This window comes from Salarias fasciatus, chromosome 10 (assembly GCF_902148845.1).
Source record: "Salarias fasciatus chromosome 10, fSalaFa1.1, whole genome shotgun sequence".
Taxonomy (NCBI): Eukaryota; Metazoa; Chordata; class Actinopteri; order Blenniiformes; family Blenniidae; genus Salarias; species Salarias fasciatus.
The window spans coordinates 17,461,560-17,477,625 of record NC_043754.1 but is presented as its reverse complement, the minus strand read 5'-3'; the positions used below and the strand labels follow the sequence as shown (position 1 = coordinate 17,477,625).

Below are 16,066 nucleotides of genomic sequence, written 5' to 3'. Positions count from 1 at the left end.
AAATAAACTCTTTTTTGCACATTCCACAAGCATTTTATACAATTTCAACTCTTTCTGCAGTGCTTAAATGTGCAGAGAAGAAAGGTGTTTTTAATCATATTGTAATTTTTCTTTATCACTAACCTGGTTGCAAATGGGACTGTTGTCATTGGCATCCATCACAGTGACTTCCACTGCGGTGCGAGCGACGTAGAGCCCGTCGCTGGCCGTGATGTTCAGCAGATACCAGTCCTGCTGCTCACGGTCCAGCAGACCGCTCACATAAACCTTCCACTCCCCCTGCACCAGAGCCAGGCCGAACACGCCCCGAGAGTTTCCCCCTGCAGGAGGTGAAACGTGGAAACGTGGCGAGGGTTAAAACACACTGAACTAAAATGTAAAAGGAGAAGTTGATGTATTGTAGCAGATGTGAACAAACTGGAATAACAATTTCAACACACACACACGCACGCACACGTACCCTTTGCAGCAATCAATAGCCATGTGCAAACTGAGCGATGGAGCAGCAGCTAGAGCCTTTTAAAGTTTTGAAGTTTGACCTTTTTTTGACCAATGCCTCTATTAGCTCAATCTGTGTTTTTAAATGTCACAACACAGGTTCTGACCACATCGTCTACTGTGGTCATTATCAGACAGTGTTATGTGAATGGAAAACATTATAGTCATTATCAAGGTAAGAGCTTGTTGGAAAGGCCTCACAATGATTTTATTACTCTTATTTAACAAAAACAGAAGAAGAAATGGAGTGGAAAGTGAATCCGTAAAAACACTGTTACTCGTTTTGGATTTTCCAGATGATAAATCTTTTGGAGCTCAGGCCTGGATAATTTCATATGGGGCACTTAAAAAACAAGTTCACAGTTTGGTTTGTTACAATTAACATTATGAACAACACTGTGAATGAATAGCATTGCTTTGTCACGCTTGAAATGTTTTAGTGGTATACTGCACACTATAATTTTAAAATAAACAGAAAACATCAGACTAAAAGGTTAGTTGCATCTGACATTTGAGCTAAAATTAATTTGAATTTTGACCTTTTTGTGATACAACCCCATTAGAGCAGTGAATAATTGTATGCAACACAACCTCATATTCCTCTATGAGGAACAATGCAGAATGTATTGGATTACATTGAGTTAGAGATCTCGACTTCCTCACCAGTGATATAAAAGCTGACCAGGCGGTTTTGATCCGTGCCGTCTCGATCCTTGGTTTTGAGGACGGCCACCACCTCGCCGAGGGGATCGCTCTCCTTCACCGCACCCCGGTACAGCTCCCGCTCGAACCGCGGCGGGTTGTCGTTGACGTCCGACACCGTGATGGTGACCACCGTGGTGGAGGAGAGAGGCTGTATCTCGGCCAGATCAAAGGCCACGACTTCAAAGCTGTAGCTGGAGCAGGCCTCGTGGTCCATCTGACTCACCGTGGTGATCCAGCCAGTTTTACTGTCGATGGCGAAGACTGAACTTGAAGTGATAGGCTCAGTGGGGGAGCCTCCGTCTTTTGTCAGGTCCCTGTTGTACGTTAGTAGAGGCCCGAGGCTGTAGGTTACCTGCGTTAAAGAAAAATACACGTAAAAGGTAAATCAAGAACAGTTATGTTTATTTCAAGTGAAAAACACTTTTGGAGAAATACACAAGTTACAGTTGTCACACACACCTGTCCATTGGAGCCCCAGTCTGGATCGAGCGCACGCACTTGAACCGCTCTGGTCCCTAACGGCATCCCCTCCATCACTGTGGCCACGTATGTGTTCGTCTCAAACACTGGCTTGTTGTCATTCACATCTAGAATCTGTAAAATAATCAACGACCAATGATTCTGACCAGTAAGTTCAAAAAAGAGAAAATAAATAAATAATAATAACCTACTGTGAAAACACAAGCTGGGGCATGATCAACACATGGCTGAAAAGATATGTGGTACTTGGTAGACTGTTTCAGAAGGTGTGCAGAGATTCAGCCATCTGCAGAATGTTCCTCCATCTAAACTTTCTAATCCTTTTAAATTCTGACCATCAACATATCACATCATCAAACGATTCAGAAGATCTAGAGAAATATCTGTGAGTAGTGGACGTAGCCGAGGGTCAGCATCAGACACCTGTGATCTTTGAAGCCTCGGGCTGCAATGTTTTATGACCAAAGTTAGAATGAGGACTGAAAATTTGGACTCAGTAGAACTACTGCTTCACTGCCACAAGTGCAATCAATAACAAGCAACAGTACAGTTGTTAAACGCTTCTAAAGTGAAAGTATAAAGTACTATTTAGTTACTTTTCGAACACATTTAATTGCATTTTGAATAATCTGCTCTGGTGGAACATCAAGCTAAGTCTTGAGCTTAAGCGTAGCGGACCAAGTTCGAATCCCACAGCTGCTAGAGAAAGGACAGCAGGTGTTTTTTGCATTTTCAGTAGCAGACAATTAACTAGTTTGACCCCCTGATTAAGAACAGAGACGATCCTGCACTTGGATTCAGTTACACTTCCAAAGATAATTGTCCGTAAACAAAGGCAATTCATCTGCAATCCACAAATTGAAGCGGTTTCATTCAGGAAGACGCCATGCAGTTTGTGAACATCTTCCAAACGCAGTGTCATTGCATCTGGGCCAAAGCTCATTAAAATGGATGGAGACCAAAAACAAACTGCACTATGGTGGGATGGAACTAAATCAGATTTTTTTTTTGAGGAAACCCCAGATGTTCCTGCTGATTAAAGAGCTGAGCGACCATCAGATTATCAGCGCACATGTTCAAAATCCAGTTTCTGTGTTGGTATATGTGCTTTGCATTACTGCCAGCGTTGCTGGCAGCATATGCACGAGGAAGGCCCTATCGCTGCTGGAAAAGAGCATTAGATGCTCCTATTCAGACACATCTTTCAAGTGAAGCTTTGCAGGCTCAGCGAAACGTTCCTCGAGCACATACTGCATCCGTCACAAAAGCACGGCCTCGCAGTAGAACAAAACTGGTTAATCTTGAAACAATAACACCGCAAATAAGACCCAGATGGCCTCCCACATCAGACAAGAATGAGCGAGCATCCATCTCCCAAACCTTCAGCAACTGGTCTCTACAATTTTGAGATGTTGAGACATTGTTTGTTCAGACATCTGAGTGCCATTTGGTTTCTGTTTCATTTTTCATTCGTCCCAAACACCGCATTCACATCAAATGAGAAAACTGTTTGCAGGCTTTGCTGCGTGTTGTGTCACCAACCTTAACCTCCAGGTCCACGGTGGACAGAGACTCGATCAGATCTCTCCTTGTTGTCGCCGCAACCTTGAAGCGGAAAATGTTGACTTGTTCATAGTCCAGCGGCTTCACCAGCCGGATCAGGCCCGTCTCCCTCTCCACCAGGAAGGTCCCGTCCTTGTTGCTGTCGACCGTCTCTCCTCCGACCACGGTGAAGAACCCCGTCTGTCCCGGACCCATGTAGACGGAGCCCAGGGCCGTCCCCACGGCGGTGTCCTCGGGGATGGTGAAGGAGTACTGAGGCTGGCTGAACGAGGGGACGAATGCATCGGGTGGGACGACGTGGATGAAGGCTGACACCAGCGAGTGTTTGGGCGGGGAGCCTCCGTCAGTGGCCTTGACGAAGAAGGACAGCACGGTGCCCTGGAGGTGATCCACTGTGCTTTTAGTCATCATCCAGCCACTGTCTGGCTCCACCTGTTACCAGCAAGACAACACAACCGACTATATCAGATCTGTAAACAAGAACAATCAGTATTTCAAACATCAGTAATATATTTCATCATTAATTTCATTATACTTTTGCAAATTGAGCAATAATGAACTATTTCAGATAAATTTGAAACTTTAAATGTAAATGCAATAACCAAAAGCTGTTAAATCCCACAGCAGGGATCTTTTGTGCTTAATTAATTTTTAATTATGTTAAAAAAAATAAAAGACCAAAGTATGTGCTCTAATGTAACATTTTTAGTTCAATGATTAAAAATCTATAATCTACACTAAACAGATGGCCGTGTATTCTCTAAAATGGGGACAGAGTGCTAATTGAAAATACACTGTATTCAAAGTAACTGATGCTGTGCTTTACTGAGGTTTTAACACAAGGTTTTTCTGGTTATGTTTTTAAGTTTTGATTCCATAATGACCGAGTGAGCTCATGAAAGGCAGGGGGAACGAATGAAGAGTGACATGTTCTGACCTCCAGGACATCCACCAGTGAGAGGCGCGCTTCACTGTACAGGGAGTAGGTGATCCTTCCATTAGAGCCGGCATCAGGGTCAGTGGCCTGAATTTGAGTGACCAGAGAACCTTTGGCAACATTTGCTTTAATGCTCATGCGGTACTCCACCGCTCTGAACTGAGGAGCGTTGTCATTCTCGTCTGCGAGAACCACTCGCACTGTGCAGAACGACGCTCGGCCTGAAAAAATTAGGATAACCTTTTAAAATTTAACCAACATTTCCAATTAAAAAAAAAAAATGTACTGTTGCACTCATTGTAAGTCTTTTTGGATAATGAAATGTAAAAATATTTGTAATGGATTTATAAGTCCTCAGGAGTGTAGGTTCATATTTAATACTCCATCTACAATGAATTTATCAGAAATGTGACCCTGCATGCATTAAGGTGATCTGACACTGGAGCTGTAAAGACTCATATTAGCTCATCTGAAGCTTCACTCAGAAGAGTCTAGTCGGTGTGAAACGATACCTCCGCCATCCAAGGCCATAACAGTCAACACCATGTCTTTGTTGAGAGGATTTTCTCTGTCCAGTTTTTGTAGAGTTGATATGACCCCATCTGCATCGATAGAAAACTGAGTTTTCCCCAGATCATTGATGAAGGAGTACGTGATCTGGCCATACAGCCCAGAGTCTTCATCTGTTGCACGGACCTGGATATTTGTAAAGAAATGAAGTGAACACAGTAAATGAATGAAATAAATTAAAAAATAATATCAAAATTACAATAGATACATTTTCTAGAAGTGAAAATACCTGAATGACCTTTGACCCTGGGGGAGAATTCTCCTGGACCTCAGCCAGATAAAACCTCTGACTGAAAACTGGGCTGTACAGGTTAGCGCCCAAGACACGTACAATGACCTGTGAATCACAACATCACGGTCAATCCATCACTGTCTGCTGATTCCAATAAACACAACTGATTCTCCAAACATGATCAAATCAACACGGCAGGTGCATCACGCTAACTAGCAAATGGACAAATAGCCATGAGTGAAAGTCTTACTCTGCATAACTGTGTGGCCTTCACAGCCTGCTGCAAGCGTAAGCTGTGTTTACATGTGGAAGAGGACTGGAAGGACATGTTACTGCTTACAGAAATGTGGGAAAGGAGAGCCAAAAAAAGGCCCCAAAGTGTCCCACTGGTAATTACCACTAAGAGACAGATGTGAGCATTTTTTCCAGTTGGCAGCTCATCCTCATAGTAAATCTGATACGGTACGACATTAACCTCCAACCGAGGAGCGGCTCGGTAGCCAGTAAGAAGAGGCAGCCGTTATACAGGACAGCTGTGACTGCCTGTAATAAATCGAAGCGAGGGCTCGCTAAAGAAGGTCATCCGGCTCTCTGTGTATAAACACCACCGAGGTTCAGAAAAGAGCAAATCGCTTGATGGAGCTAAATTGTACGTGTCAGAAAGTTTCCTCACCTGAGCAGTGTTAGTGAAGACTCCATCTGACACGGACACATTGAGCTGATGCGCCAGTTTCATGCCTTGTCTCCTCTTGTTAGACAGACGTAGCACCCCTGTATCAGGCTCCATCAAAAAAGTCATTTTCTCATTCCCTGAGAGAACACTGTACCTGGAGGCACAGAGGAGTACAGTGTTCTGCCTGATGCATAAAGTAATCCTCAGAAAATGCACGAATTACAAGCCTTTCCTTGTTTTGTGAAGAAAGAAATTATGACAATTGCAGAATAAAAAAATAATCGTTTCAACTGAAACACAAAAACTTTACCTGGTAAACATTATATCTTACATAATAAAACTTGAAAGTTTGTTCCAAAGTTTAACTGTCAAACTTTATTCATCATCCGCTGTAAGACAGCGTAACCGAGAAAACACAAAATCGAAAACTGTGCAAATTGTTTTTCTTACCTCAGCCTGCGAGCGTCACAGATGTCGGCGTCGGACGCCTGAACACAAGTCACGAAGTGTCCTCTCGGAGCGAGCTCGCTGACGAAGGCCTCGTACACCGCCAGGCTGAAGTTGGGCGGGTTGTCGTTTGTGTCGGTAACAGTAACGGTGACGCTGACGTCGCTGCTGAGGGCAGGCTCCCCGCTGTCCGTCGCTCTCACAATGAAGTTGTAGCGCTGGGTCAGCTCATAGTCGAGCAGGCGTGCCGTGAATACCAGCCCGCTGCTGGAGTCGATGCTGAAGTAGTCGGTGCTGTTGTAGATGTCAGACAGGATCTGGTAACTCACCGCAGCGTTTTTGTCTGAGTCTTGGTCCTGAGCGAACACCTGCAGGGAGAGAAACATTACATTCTGTGCTATCTTATGCATTATTCAAGATAAAGTCAGATTTGTTTAGCCTGGCACGCTGTAAAGCGACAAAGCCATCACTGAGGCTGCAAGGGAAAAAGGAGAAGTTCGAAGTTTTACTGAAACTCTGGACACATTCACTCCTAAAACTGCATTCAAACACGATCCAACGCTCAGAGCAGGGGACCAGTTTGGAAGGTAATGGATCATTCGGACTTGATAAAGTCTAATATTACTGCTAATTAAAAGGAGGCACAATTCAGGTCTTGGTCAGATTAACGTATGATTAAAGTATGATGATGTGTCCAAAAAATCCACAACGTGCATTTCCATTACCTGCTGCTGAATGAGTGAGTTCAGTAATATTTTCTGTCTTGTGGGAACTCACTGCAAATGGGCTCCTTTGTAGAACAGCAACGCCTCTTAAAGGTCAAGAGAGTCCACTGGGAAATTTCTAGGGAAATGTCACTCTATCGTCTCATAAATATACAATTTGACATTGAAAGTCCCTCTACAGCACATCTGAGTTGAGCCTTACGAGTAAACATTCATTCAAGTAGGGTACACATTGGGCTGACTCGATAAACACACACATACACACACACACACACCTGTAACACAGCTGTTCCAATCATGGAGTTCTCTGGCAGCACAGCAGAGTATGAAGTATTCTGAAAGAGCGGCGGGTTGTCGTTCACATCCAGCATCACAATGTCCACGTCGACCTCCGACTTGGCTCCGGTCAGCGTGTCCGTAGCTTTCACCGTTAGCCGGTAGTACTGCGTGGTCTCGTAGTCCAGCGGGTAAATCACACTGATGATTCCCGTGTCGAAGCCGATGTCAAACTGCCGAGAAGGATCTCCGTCCGTGATGGTGAAGATGATGCTCTGGCCCTCCGGACTGCTGGCGTTGATACACAGAACAGACGTGGCGACGGGCACGTCCTCTTTCACAGTGACGCCGTAGAAAGGCTTGTCGAACACCGGCATGGCTTTGTTCACTACGGTGATGGGAAGCTCCACCTCGCTGGACAGAGGGGGGAAGCCGCCGTCGGTGGCCACCAGGGTCACGGTGTACTCTGCAGTAGACAAGTCTGCTTCGAAGGCTCTCTTCAAGCTCAGCTCTCCTGTCACCGGGTTCACCTGCAGTTCATTTGCGAAGGGGATTTTAACATCAGTGTAATATCTTAAAGTACAAATCAATACATTTTTAAGCGCATTAAATGACACAGCCTTTCCATGAAATGAAGGGAATTTAAAGCAGTATGGATGCAACTGCCACCTGAAAGTTCCTGTGCTGCTCCTTCAGGCTGTAAGTCACTTCTCCGTTCAGGCCGAAGTCTCGGTCTGTGGCCGAAACCCTGAAAACAGCTGAGCCTGGCTCAGCCTCCACCTGCACTACAGCGTAGTAGGGAAGGTTCACGAACTCTGGGGTGTTGTCGTTTATGTCCTCCACCTGTACGGAGGCAGTTCAGAACACAATCAGGCTGGGAAAACAGTCACAACCGCAGAAGCAGGAGCCAACATCGTTGTTGAGAACAAAGTACCGTACAATTCGGTCTTAGTCCTCAATGCACCAATTAATTGACCAAGCTGTCTTTTTTCTACTGGGCAACTTCAAAATGTAACTGTCTGGTTTATTAGAAGCTCCTGATAACTGTAACTGATTCCTCCTAAATGGGATCAATACAGCAAAGTTAAACTTCATAATTTCGGTATTTGGAACAAATCCATTTCATTACATTCATCAGCCTGTAAGGTTGTTTCACATTTCAGCTGAGAAGCATTGCAAAATTAACAAATCTGTGACTAAAGTAAGAATGGAGATGCTTATCTTTACTTTTCTGTGCACTCATCCTACACTACTGTAATACTTGTTTTATCTTTAACACACGAAACTGCCATGAACCTTCTCCGAACTGTTCAGAAGGCGGCGGCTCAGCTTTCAAGTAGTCACAGTTTAAGATCTCACATCGCACCAATTTTATCCTCCTTCCTTTGGCTTTCACTCCACAATCACTTTAAAATTCTGGTGGTGACGTTCGGAGCCTCACGTGGCCTGATACGCCAGTAAATTCCACCTCGCCTCCCCCCCTTACACACTTTGTGCACTCAGGTCTGCTGATTTAAAGCCATTATTCGTCCCGTGGGCCCCTTTCAAAGCCCACAGTGACGGTGCCTGTAAACCGTGCTATGCCCTTCTCTTTTTCCCGACAACCTCTTCAGTCAAGTGACAATTTCACAAGACGCCTGAATAAATGTTACCTTTGAACAAGTGTTAACCTCGGGTATTTTATCAGGAAGTTACGCTGAACTGAAATTTAACCCTAATTTAACCAAACAGAAGATATTTACGGGTATATCGACACACAGAGACGGTTCGCCCACCCACCTGAACTTGCACCAGCACCCTGGCCACCCTCAGTATCTCATCTTCTCTGCTGACCTCCACCACCAGTTCATAACTCCCCCTCTCCTCCCGGTCGAACGGCACGCCGGTGGTGAGCACCACGCCGCACGTGGGCCGGATGGTGAAGCGCCCGCCGGGGTTCAGCAGGTTGTACTTCAGCGGCTCGTTGAGGCGGTGGCCAACGGTGTTGACGACGGTCACTAGAGTGACGTTGGGCGCGTTCTCTGGGATGGAGGCGGAGTAGATCGGGAAGGTGAAGAGGAAGCCACTGTCGATGGCTTCTCGGACAAGCACTGTGACCGAGGCGATGCTGGAGTAGCGTCCATCCCAGACCTTTAAAAAAAAAAAAACAAGAGCATCATGATGTTGTATTACATCACTGATGTAGCTCATGTGATTATTACAAGAGCTTCAGTGCAGCATTAGTAAGATGTTGAATATATAACCCTCTATATTTTCTTGGATCCAGAGCAAAATAATCTGGGTCATAAAATGCTGCATCGCGCAGCTGGAGCGCACAGCATTAAGACATTGAGTAAATACAAGCTCGGGGTGCACAGCTCTGCTGCTGACCCAGTGCTCCCAACTCTCCGTGAAAATAATTGTTACATAAGTGAACTGAAGCCAAACTGTACGCTTGTTATCTAAGACGGTGCCAGAACGCAGACATTCTGAGGATATGTTAGGTCCGGCGGCGTACCTTCACATTGAAGCGATAACGGTCTTTACTCAGACTTTGATTGATGACGGTCACGACTCCAGTGTAGCGCTCCACTGCAAAGTACTCCACACTGCTGTCCACCAGAGAGTAAACAAGCCGTGATGAGGTAGATTTGTCAGAGTTCAGGCTGGGGTCGGAGGACATGTCGGGGTCGAAAGCCTCAACCCGAAGCACCTCGACTCCCACGTATGTCGGCAGCAGGAGCACCGTCTCGTACGTGTCCTGGAAGAACTTTGGGGGTGAATCATTGATGTTGATCACCTAAGACGGAAAGTGACAGAAACGACAGAAGAGGGAGAAAATAATGTTTATAATAATAACTGCAATAACATGGGAGTCAAAGTGAGTCAGAAATGTTCTATGAGGCTGCGGAAGCTGAATCATAGGTTTGTCATTTGCTCACTTTTATAACCACTTCTGCTGGGCTGTCTGCGGTTCGAGCCGGCTGACCGCTGTCTCGGACGTGAACTCGGAACAGGAACTCGGAGAACGTTTCGTAGTCTAGATTGGCGATCGTTCTGAAATTTAGGAAGCATTTACACACCATAACTCAAGAGTTCATGAGCGGGTGCATCTGACCAGCCGCGACGCCGCCTACCGAATCGACCCTGTCCCGGAGTCCACGCTGAAAAACATGCGGGCCGTCTCATCTATGATCTGGAACACCAGCAGGGCATTGTGATGGCGGTCTTTATCAGTTGCTTGGATGACCAAAGGGTTGCCGTCCTCTCCAAGGACCACACTATTGACCGGAGCAGCTTCACTAACTGCACCCACGTACCTGATGGGGAGAAAACAGATCGTTGCTCCACGATTATAAGCGATCGACAGCAAACAGAAACAGTACAGCTTGTCATTGATCTGCTGTTCTGCCGCTGTACATTCGACCAGCGTCGGTACCTGATTTGCTGGAACACAGGCGGGTTGTCGTTCACGTCGCCCACTTGGACAATGACAGTGGTGCTGGCCTCCACTCCAGCCATGCTCAGGGCATGCACCACCAGAAAGTAGGATGTTGTTTGCTGCCAAAACAAAGAAACAAATGACTCCAAGTGCTGAAAATCATCATGTACATAAACTATTTTTAAAAGGTAAAAAACTATTAAATGTGTATATGTATTAAACTTGACTTACACAATCTGTTAATTTTGTAATTTAATGCAAACAAAATAATGCTAAATACTCTGAATTTGGAGAAAGGGCTCATATTTGGTTGAATTTTTTCTTGATCTAAACACTCCATGCATTAGTGTAAATGTGTGTTTGGGTCAATATAATGCTATGCAGTAAATATAAGACTCAGCATATGCCTCCCATATGTTAATATTTTGAGTTCCTGAACGTGAGGAATGCTCTGTAATAATAATAATAATTTTGTGTGATTTGTGACGATCAGCAGTTCTGGTGTATGAGCAACAAGCACAGAAAAATACATCAAAAAATAATAGCAATTTCATTAAAACACAAAGCTTTGAAACTCAAATGCTTCATCAAAAAAAAATTATTGGAATAAACAACTTCATATAATACTCACAAAATGAAAAAAAATAATACCAGAAAATGTTTCACATGCGAAGGTTGTGCAGACATAAAAAACTACTTTCGAAGCCGTCATCCATAAAAAAACGCTATTTATTTTCTTATGGATCAGCTGTTAAAAAAATAATTTGCTCTTTTGAAACCACAGGATATCTGGTATTCGGCCAAAATTCACCGCTTGGTGTGAAGCAGTAAGCAGCCTGAATGTGAGTGAACTTTTAATTGCCAGAGTGTAGCTCTTAATGCGTGAGAGGTAACAGCTCTGCTTTACTGAGAATTAAAGATATTTGTTTGACCTTTTTCAGTCTGCTGGTGAAGTAGCTTTAATCACAAGGCAGGAAGATAAATTTTATCCCCGCCCTGCGGTAAAACCAATTCAGCAGTGGAGGGGGGGGGGGGGGGGAATAACCCACCTCTGACCTCTGGTAAATAGTCCACACTTAACTATGGCAAATGTCACAAAAATCCGCATCTGAGCCACTAAACACACCTCAAAGTCGAGCAGCTTGCGAGTCATGATCACGCCGGTATGATGGTTGATGAAGAAGTAGTGGCCCTCGTTGCCTCTGGTGATATCATAAATAAGGGCAGAGCGGCTGAGAGCACTAACGGTCGTCACATGTGTTCCAATCTTGCTGTCCTCCATTATCTGAGAAGAGAAAAAAAAAATGACACCAGAGAAAAAGATTTGAGGCACTTCAGTGAGTTATGCCCTCAAAATTTAATTTAAGATATTTATCACCTGCACATCTGTCAAGAAAGTAACAATCCATCTTTGTCTGCCCCCCTTCAAGCATGTCTTTATTGCCGCGCTCTCTCTAAAGGTGGTGGCTAACCCGCCCTCCCGTATCGGTCTCATTCTCCTCACCTCAGCTTGATACTCCTTCTGAGAGAATTTGGGCTTAGAGGAGTCAGAGAGCACCAAGGATATTCGAACCGAAGCCGTGGCCATTAGTGGAGGAAATCCGCTGTCTGATACGCGCACGGTGAGGGTGTAAAATCCCACCAAGGTGGGGTCCAGGTCCCTGGCGATGACGATAAGGCCTGTGGCATTATCAATGCCAAATACGCCACCGGTATTTCCTGAAAGTACCAAAAATATTACAGATATCAGCACTTGAAGTCAATATCCCTTATCTTTTAGATTGTAATTTATTGCCGCACCGCACCTGCTTCCATTGTGTAGGTGAGTTGCCCATTAATGCCGTTGTCTTTGTCTAATGCTGTCACTTGCAGTACAGAAGTGCCTGTAGGAGAAGTTTCATAAGCTATGGCATCATATATGGTGCTCGTGAAGAAGGGGATGTTATCGTTGGAGTCCTCCACCGCCACCAGGATACGAGCCAGGTCGCGGTTAAATGGAAACTCCTGATCCTTGACCTGGGGCAACATCGGGCAAAATGAAAAATGAATATGGATAGAGCTGTAGGAGACATTAAATGAAGCAAATCAGCTAAAATTAAGTAAGGCGGACGCCGTTGCCAAGAGGAAGATCATTTAGTGAAGAGCACAGGGACACACACACATGCACACTCCCATAAAAACTCATAGAGAGCGCCAGTGCACCGCACACACACACACACACACACACACACACACAAAGTGATTTTCCTCTCCTCTCACCATAATAGTGAGGATGTGCTGCGTTCTGGCCTCATAGTCCAGTCTGTCAGCAGTGTAGACGACTCCGGTGCCGGGATTGACCCTGAACAGCCGCATGCTGGCCGGGTCCACGCTGCCGTAGATGGAGAAGCTCAGGCGGGCGCGCTCGTCCATGTCCGCCGCTCGGACCCGCAGCAGCTCCATGTCGACGGGCACGTCCTCGGAGACGCTGACGTCGTACGCCGGCTGTGAGAAAACTGGAGGGTTGTCGTTGCTGTCCTGTATTCGAATAAACACCTGAGTGACAAAGAGACAGATTAGGGAAGCTGCGAAATCAGCAAGAAAAAGTACAAACAAGAGCTGCACACAGTACAATACCCCCTGACATTGGGGATCTAGTGTATAATTAGTTTTTGTGACTGATGTAGTGCAGAGGGAAAGCTCCCACCTGAATTTTTTATTTGCTCGGTGAGGATACCATTAAAACGCCATTCATGCTTATGATACTCTCTAAGCTGGACAGTTTTTCAAGAGGAACACAAGCAGTTTTAGTATTTATCCAAACGCTTGACCTTTATGTTGACATAGTAATCCCCTTAATCCACTAATATCAAGGGGGATCCCTTGCAAGAAACACCTATGAGGCCAGCCAAGACAAGAGGAGCACAGGGAATGTAAGAGACACAGCAACAAAAAAGAGATTTCATAGTCAGTGTGAGATAATTTCAGAAAAAGGGAGTTCAAGCGTAGGAAGGAACGCAGAGTGTAGACAGCTCCCCGAGGAAAGAGGGAACAATAATTTAATTTGATGCGGGTCTTGAGTGTATAAGAGACAGTGCCAGTGCATAACAAATCAAAACTCTGTACCTGCGCTGTGGCAAAGTTGGTCCCATCTGTCACTTGTATCGTCATGTTGTACACAGATTGCACCTCCGCATCCAGGGGCTTGGCCACGACCAGAGTCCCCACCCCCACTTGAAGGTCAAACTGCATGTCAAAGCTCCCTAGAATGGTGCACACACATACACGCAGACCGTCAGTCGTTTAGTATTCACCAAGCGTGCTAAACTCAGGTGCTCTAAGTTATTACTGTGTAATTGTTTTGGCCAGGTGCCTCCGTCTGGAGCTGGAGGGTCTGTGAAATAAAATGAACTGAAATGCAATGCGATGTAGCACGGGGGCCCACTTGGCAGCCCGAGAGCTGTTAACAGCCACACAAACATCTGTCTTATCACTCCAAAACACAACCCATCTCAGAGATCAAAAACCTGCAGCGGGGTCTTTTCCACGGGCGGTGAGTGTACAGTTTAGTTTAGAGGCTTAATGTTTGATTAAAGCGAGGGAGCGGATTGATACGTGTTAGGTATTCTGTGCCATCCTTCGTCTCATTCCAGCTTCTCTCTCGAGATACTTGGGAGCTTGAGCTCCCCTCAGCATATGAATACTGATTGGGCATTTTTCACAGGAGCACTGATGCGTGTTGAGTGGGAGCAAACCACAGGGACACACACTTTTTTGTTTTCCTTTTTTTTTTTTTTTTTTCCTGATGAGGCCAGTCAATATTACACTACAAGGGAACAATCTCATAGCATTATGGAGAAAAAAGTATCACAGTATGTGGCCTAATAAAAAGAAGAAGAAGAAGAAAAAGATCTCTCTCTCTGATTCTTGTCTGATTGGGACTTGGAGGGGGGGGGGGGGGGAGTGGTTGTTCGTGCATCACATTTATTTTTGTAGCCTCTCAGTATTTTACAGAAAACCACAGAGCTATCTAATCTCTAATTAGAATTACTGTACTCATCATAGAGAAAGCTTTTAATTATACTCTGTCTGGTTGTAAAACAACCACCGACCGTGACTGTTGTCAGCAGATGACAGCCATGATTTACAACTTTGCACAAGTATGACGAGGAGATTTGGCTCCACTGTAGTGCTGCTGACCGCTTTCAGTGAGTTGGACCCTTTGATTATTTGTGTCATATTTTGTACCAGCAGGCAAAAAAACATAAACACCATCATTTACAGAAACGTAAAGATATACTGTACACGCCACGCATTATAAAACTGATGGTGAGAACAACTTATTCAACTGCTAAACAAGTGTATATTTTGTTTTTACTGTCATGAATATGAACAAGCTGCACTTGGAATAATGTTTTCAGCTGCTTTGGAAGAGTTAATGTCGTCATTAACTTTATAGTTGAACTCATTAACACAGTTGTTTATGCGCCCATCCAACAGTTACAAACATCATCAGCATTCTGAGGAGCGGTCACCTCGCAAAACTGAGGCAGCAGTAACATTCCTTTCAGCCGTGGTTTTGGTCCCAACCAAAATACTTTTTCACTCCAGTACAACGTATAAAATTATGCAACAGAGCAATCAGACTTCCTGAATTCAGCAATGTTTACGGCTAAACAAAGTGCTAAAGCTTTATGCAGCTTTCTGAAATCAAAGGCCATCTGCAAGCCTGTGATGACAGCGACAGCTTTCACATTACAGTTAGTATTGAACTATAAATTAGCGCAGCTTTAAGTGCTATCTAAAACTGTGGAAGGATCATATATGTTTAATCATTACCTCAACATCAAAACAAAATCAGGAGTTTTATAAAAAGATGTGCTTTCATCTGCAAAAGTCTCTCGGAGGAGGGAACGTTACAGTTGGAGGCAGACTGCATCACAGCCCGTCCGCATGTAGTTTGTGTAGCGTTGCAGCTGAACTAACGACATAAACCCATGCTGCCCGGGCAGCGATAACAAACCAGCGCTGTTTGAGCGGATCTATGTGAGAAACTCAGATCAATCAATACTGCCTCGGGTTAAACAAGGTCACGGCCCCATGTGCTACATTTCCTGAGTTCCCGAACTTCCCCAAACCGGGGGCATTTGAGGAAAAAGTGTGACAAGCTTAGCTCAGACCAGACCTGTGTCAAGTGAGCAGTTCCTTCCACACGCATTCTGCGGGATGTAGAACATTTCTCTGGCGAGACGTCCCCCTTAACGAGAGAAAGAAAGAGAGAGGGAAAAAAATGAAAATGAAATTATCCATATTTATTAAGTTAAGATGTTCTTGTGATCAAAGGTCTGACTCATCTATATACAGCTCTACGAAGTTGACCTCTTGACTTCTTTCACATTTTAGTGTGTCATTAAGTAATGTAGATGGACTTTTTCAGCAGAATACATTTGCACAGTGTGGGTGAGTCGGTGATTGGTCGAAAAAGTCTCGTTCTTAAAGTTTTATAGAATAGATAACTCTCCCCATACTTTTACTTGATGTGGAAGATATTATGAAATAA

General features: G+C 44.7%; 1 protein-coding gene across 1 annotated transcript in view; it reads right to left on the bottom strand.

Moving 5' to 3' along the window:
- fat3b (FAT atypical cadherin 3b) overlaps positions 1–16,066 on the bottom strand; it is a 64,967-nt gene that overhangs the window by 26,958 nt on the left and 21,943 nt on the right. Inside the window, exons 10-31 of the mRNA XM_030101819.1 lie at positions 15,692–15,763; positions 13,633–13,769; positions 12,787–13,062; positions 12,333–12,543; positions 12,032–12,246; positions 11,654–11,812; positions 10,525–10,646; positions 10,223–10,405; positions 10,028–10,142; positions 9,604–9,885; positions 8,886–9,236; positions 7,776–7,949; positions 7,106–7,636; positions 6,109–6,473; positions 5,659–5,812; positions 4,983–5,090; positions 4,696–4,879; positions 4,184–4,404; positions 3,226–3,678; positions 1,663–1,797; positions 1,162–1,555; positions 124–320 (exon numbers count right to left, since the gene is read on the bottom strand). Of these exons, the coding sequence (XP_029957679.1) occupies positions 124–320; positions 1,162–1,555; positions 1,663–1,797; positions 3,226–3,678; positions 4,184–4,404; positions 4,696–4,879; positions 4,983–5,090; positions 5,659–5,812; positions 6,109–6,473; positions 7,106–7,636; positions 7,776–7,949; positions 8,886–9,236; positions 9,604–9,885; positions 10,028–10,142; positions 10,223–10,405; positions 10,525–10,646; positions 11,654–11,812; positions 12,032–12,246; positions 12,333–12,543; positions 12,787–13,062; positions 13,633–13,769; positions 15,692–15,763 (5,039 nt within the window). The remainder of the gene's footprint in view (positions 1–123; positions 321–1,161; positions 1,556–1,662; positions 1,798–3,225; positions 3,679–4,183; positions 4,405–4,695; positions 4,880–4,982; positions 5,091–5,658; positions 5,813–6,108; positions 6,474–7,105; positions 7,637–7,775; positions 7,950–8,885; positions 9,237–9,603; positions 9,886–10,027; positions 10,143–10,222; positions 10,406–10,524; positions 10,647–11,653; positions 11,813–12,031; positions 12,247–12,332; positions 12,544–12,786; positions 13,063–13,632; positions 13,770–15,691; positions 15,764–16,066) is intronic.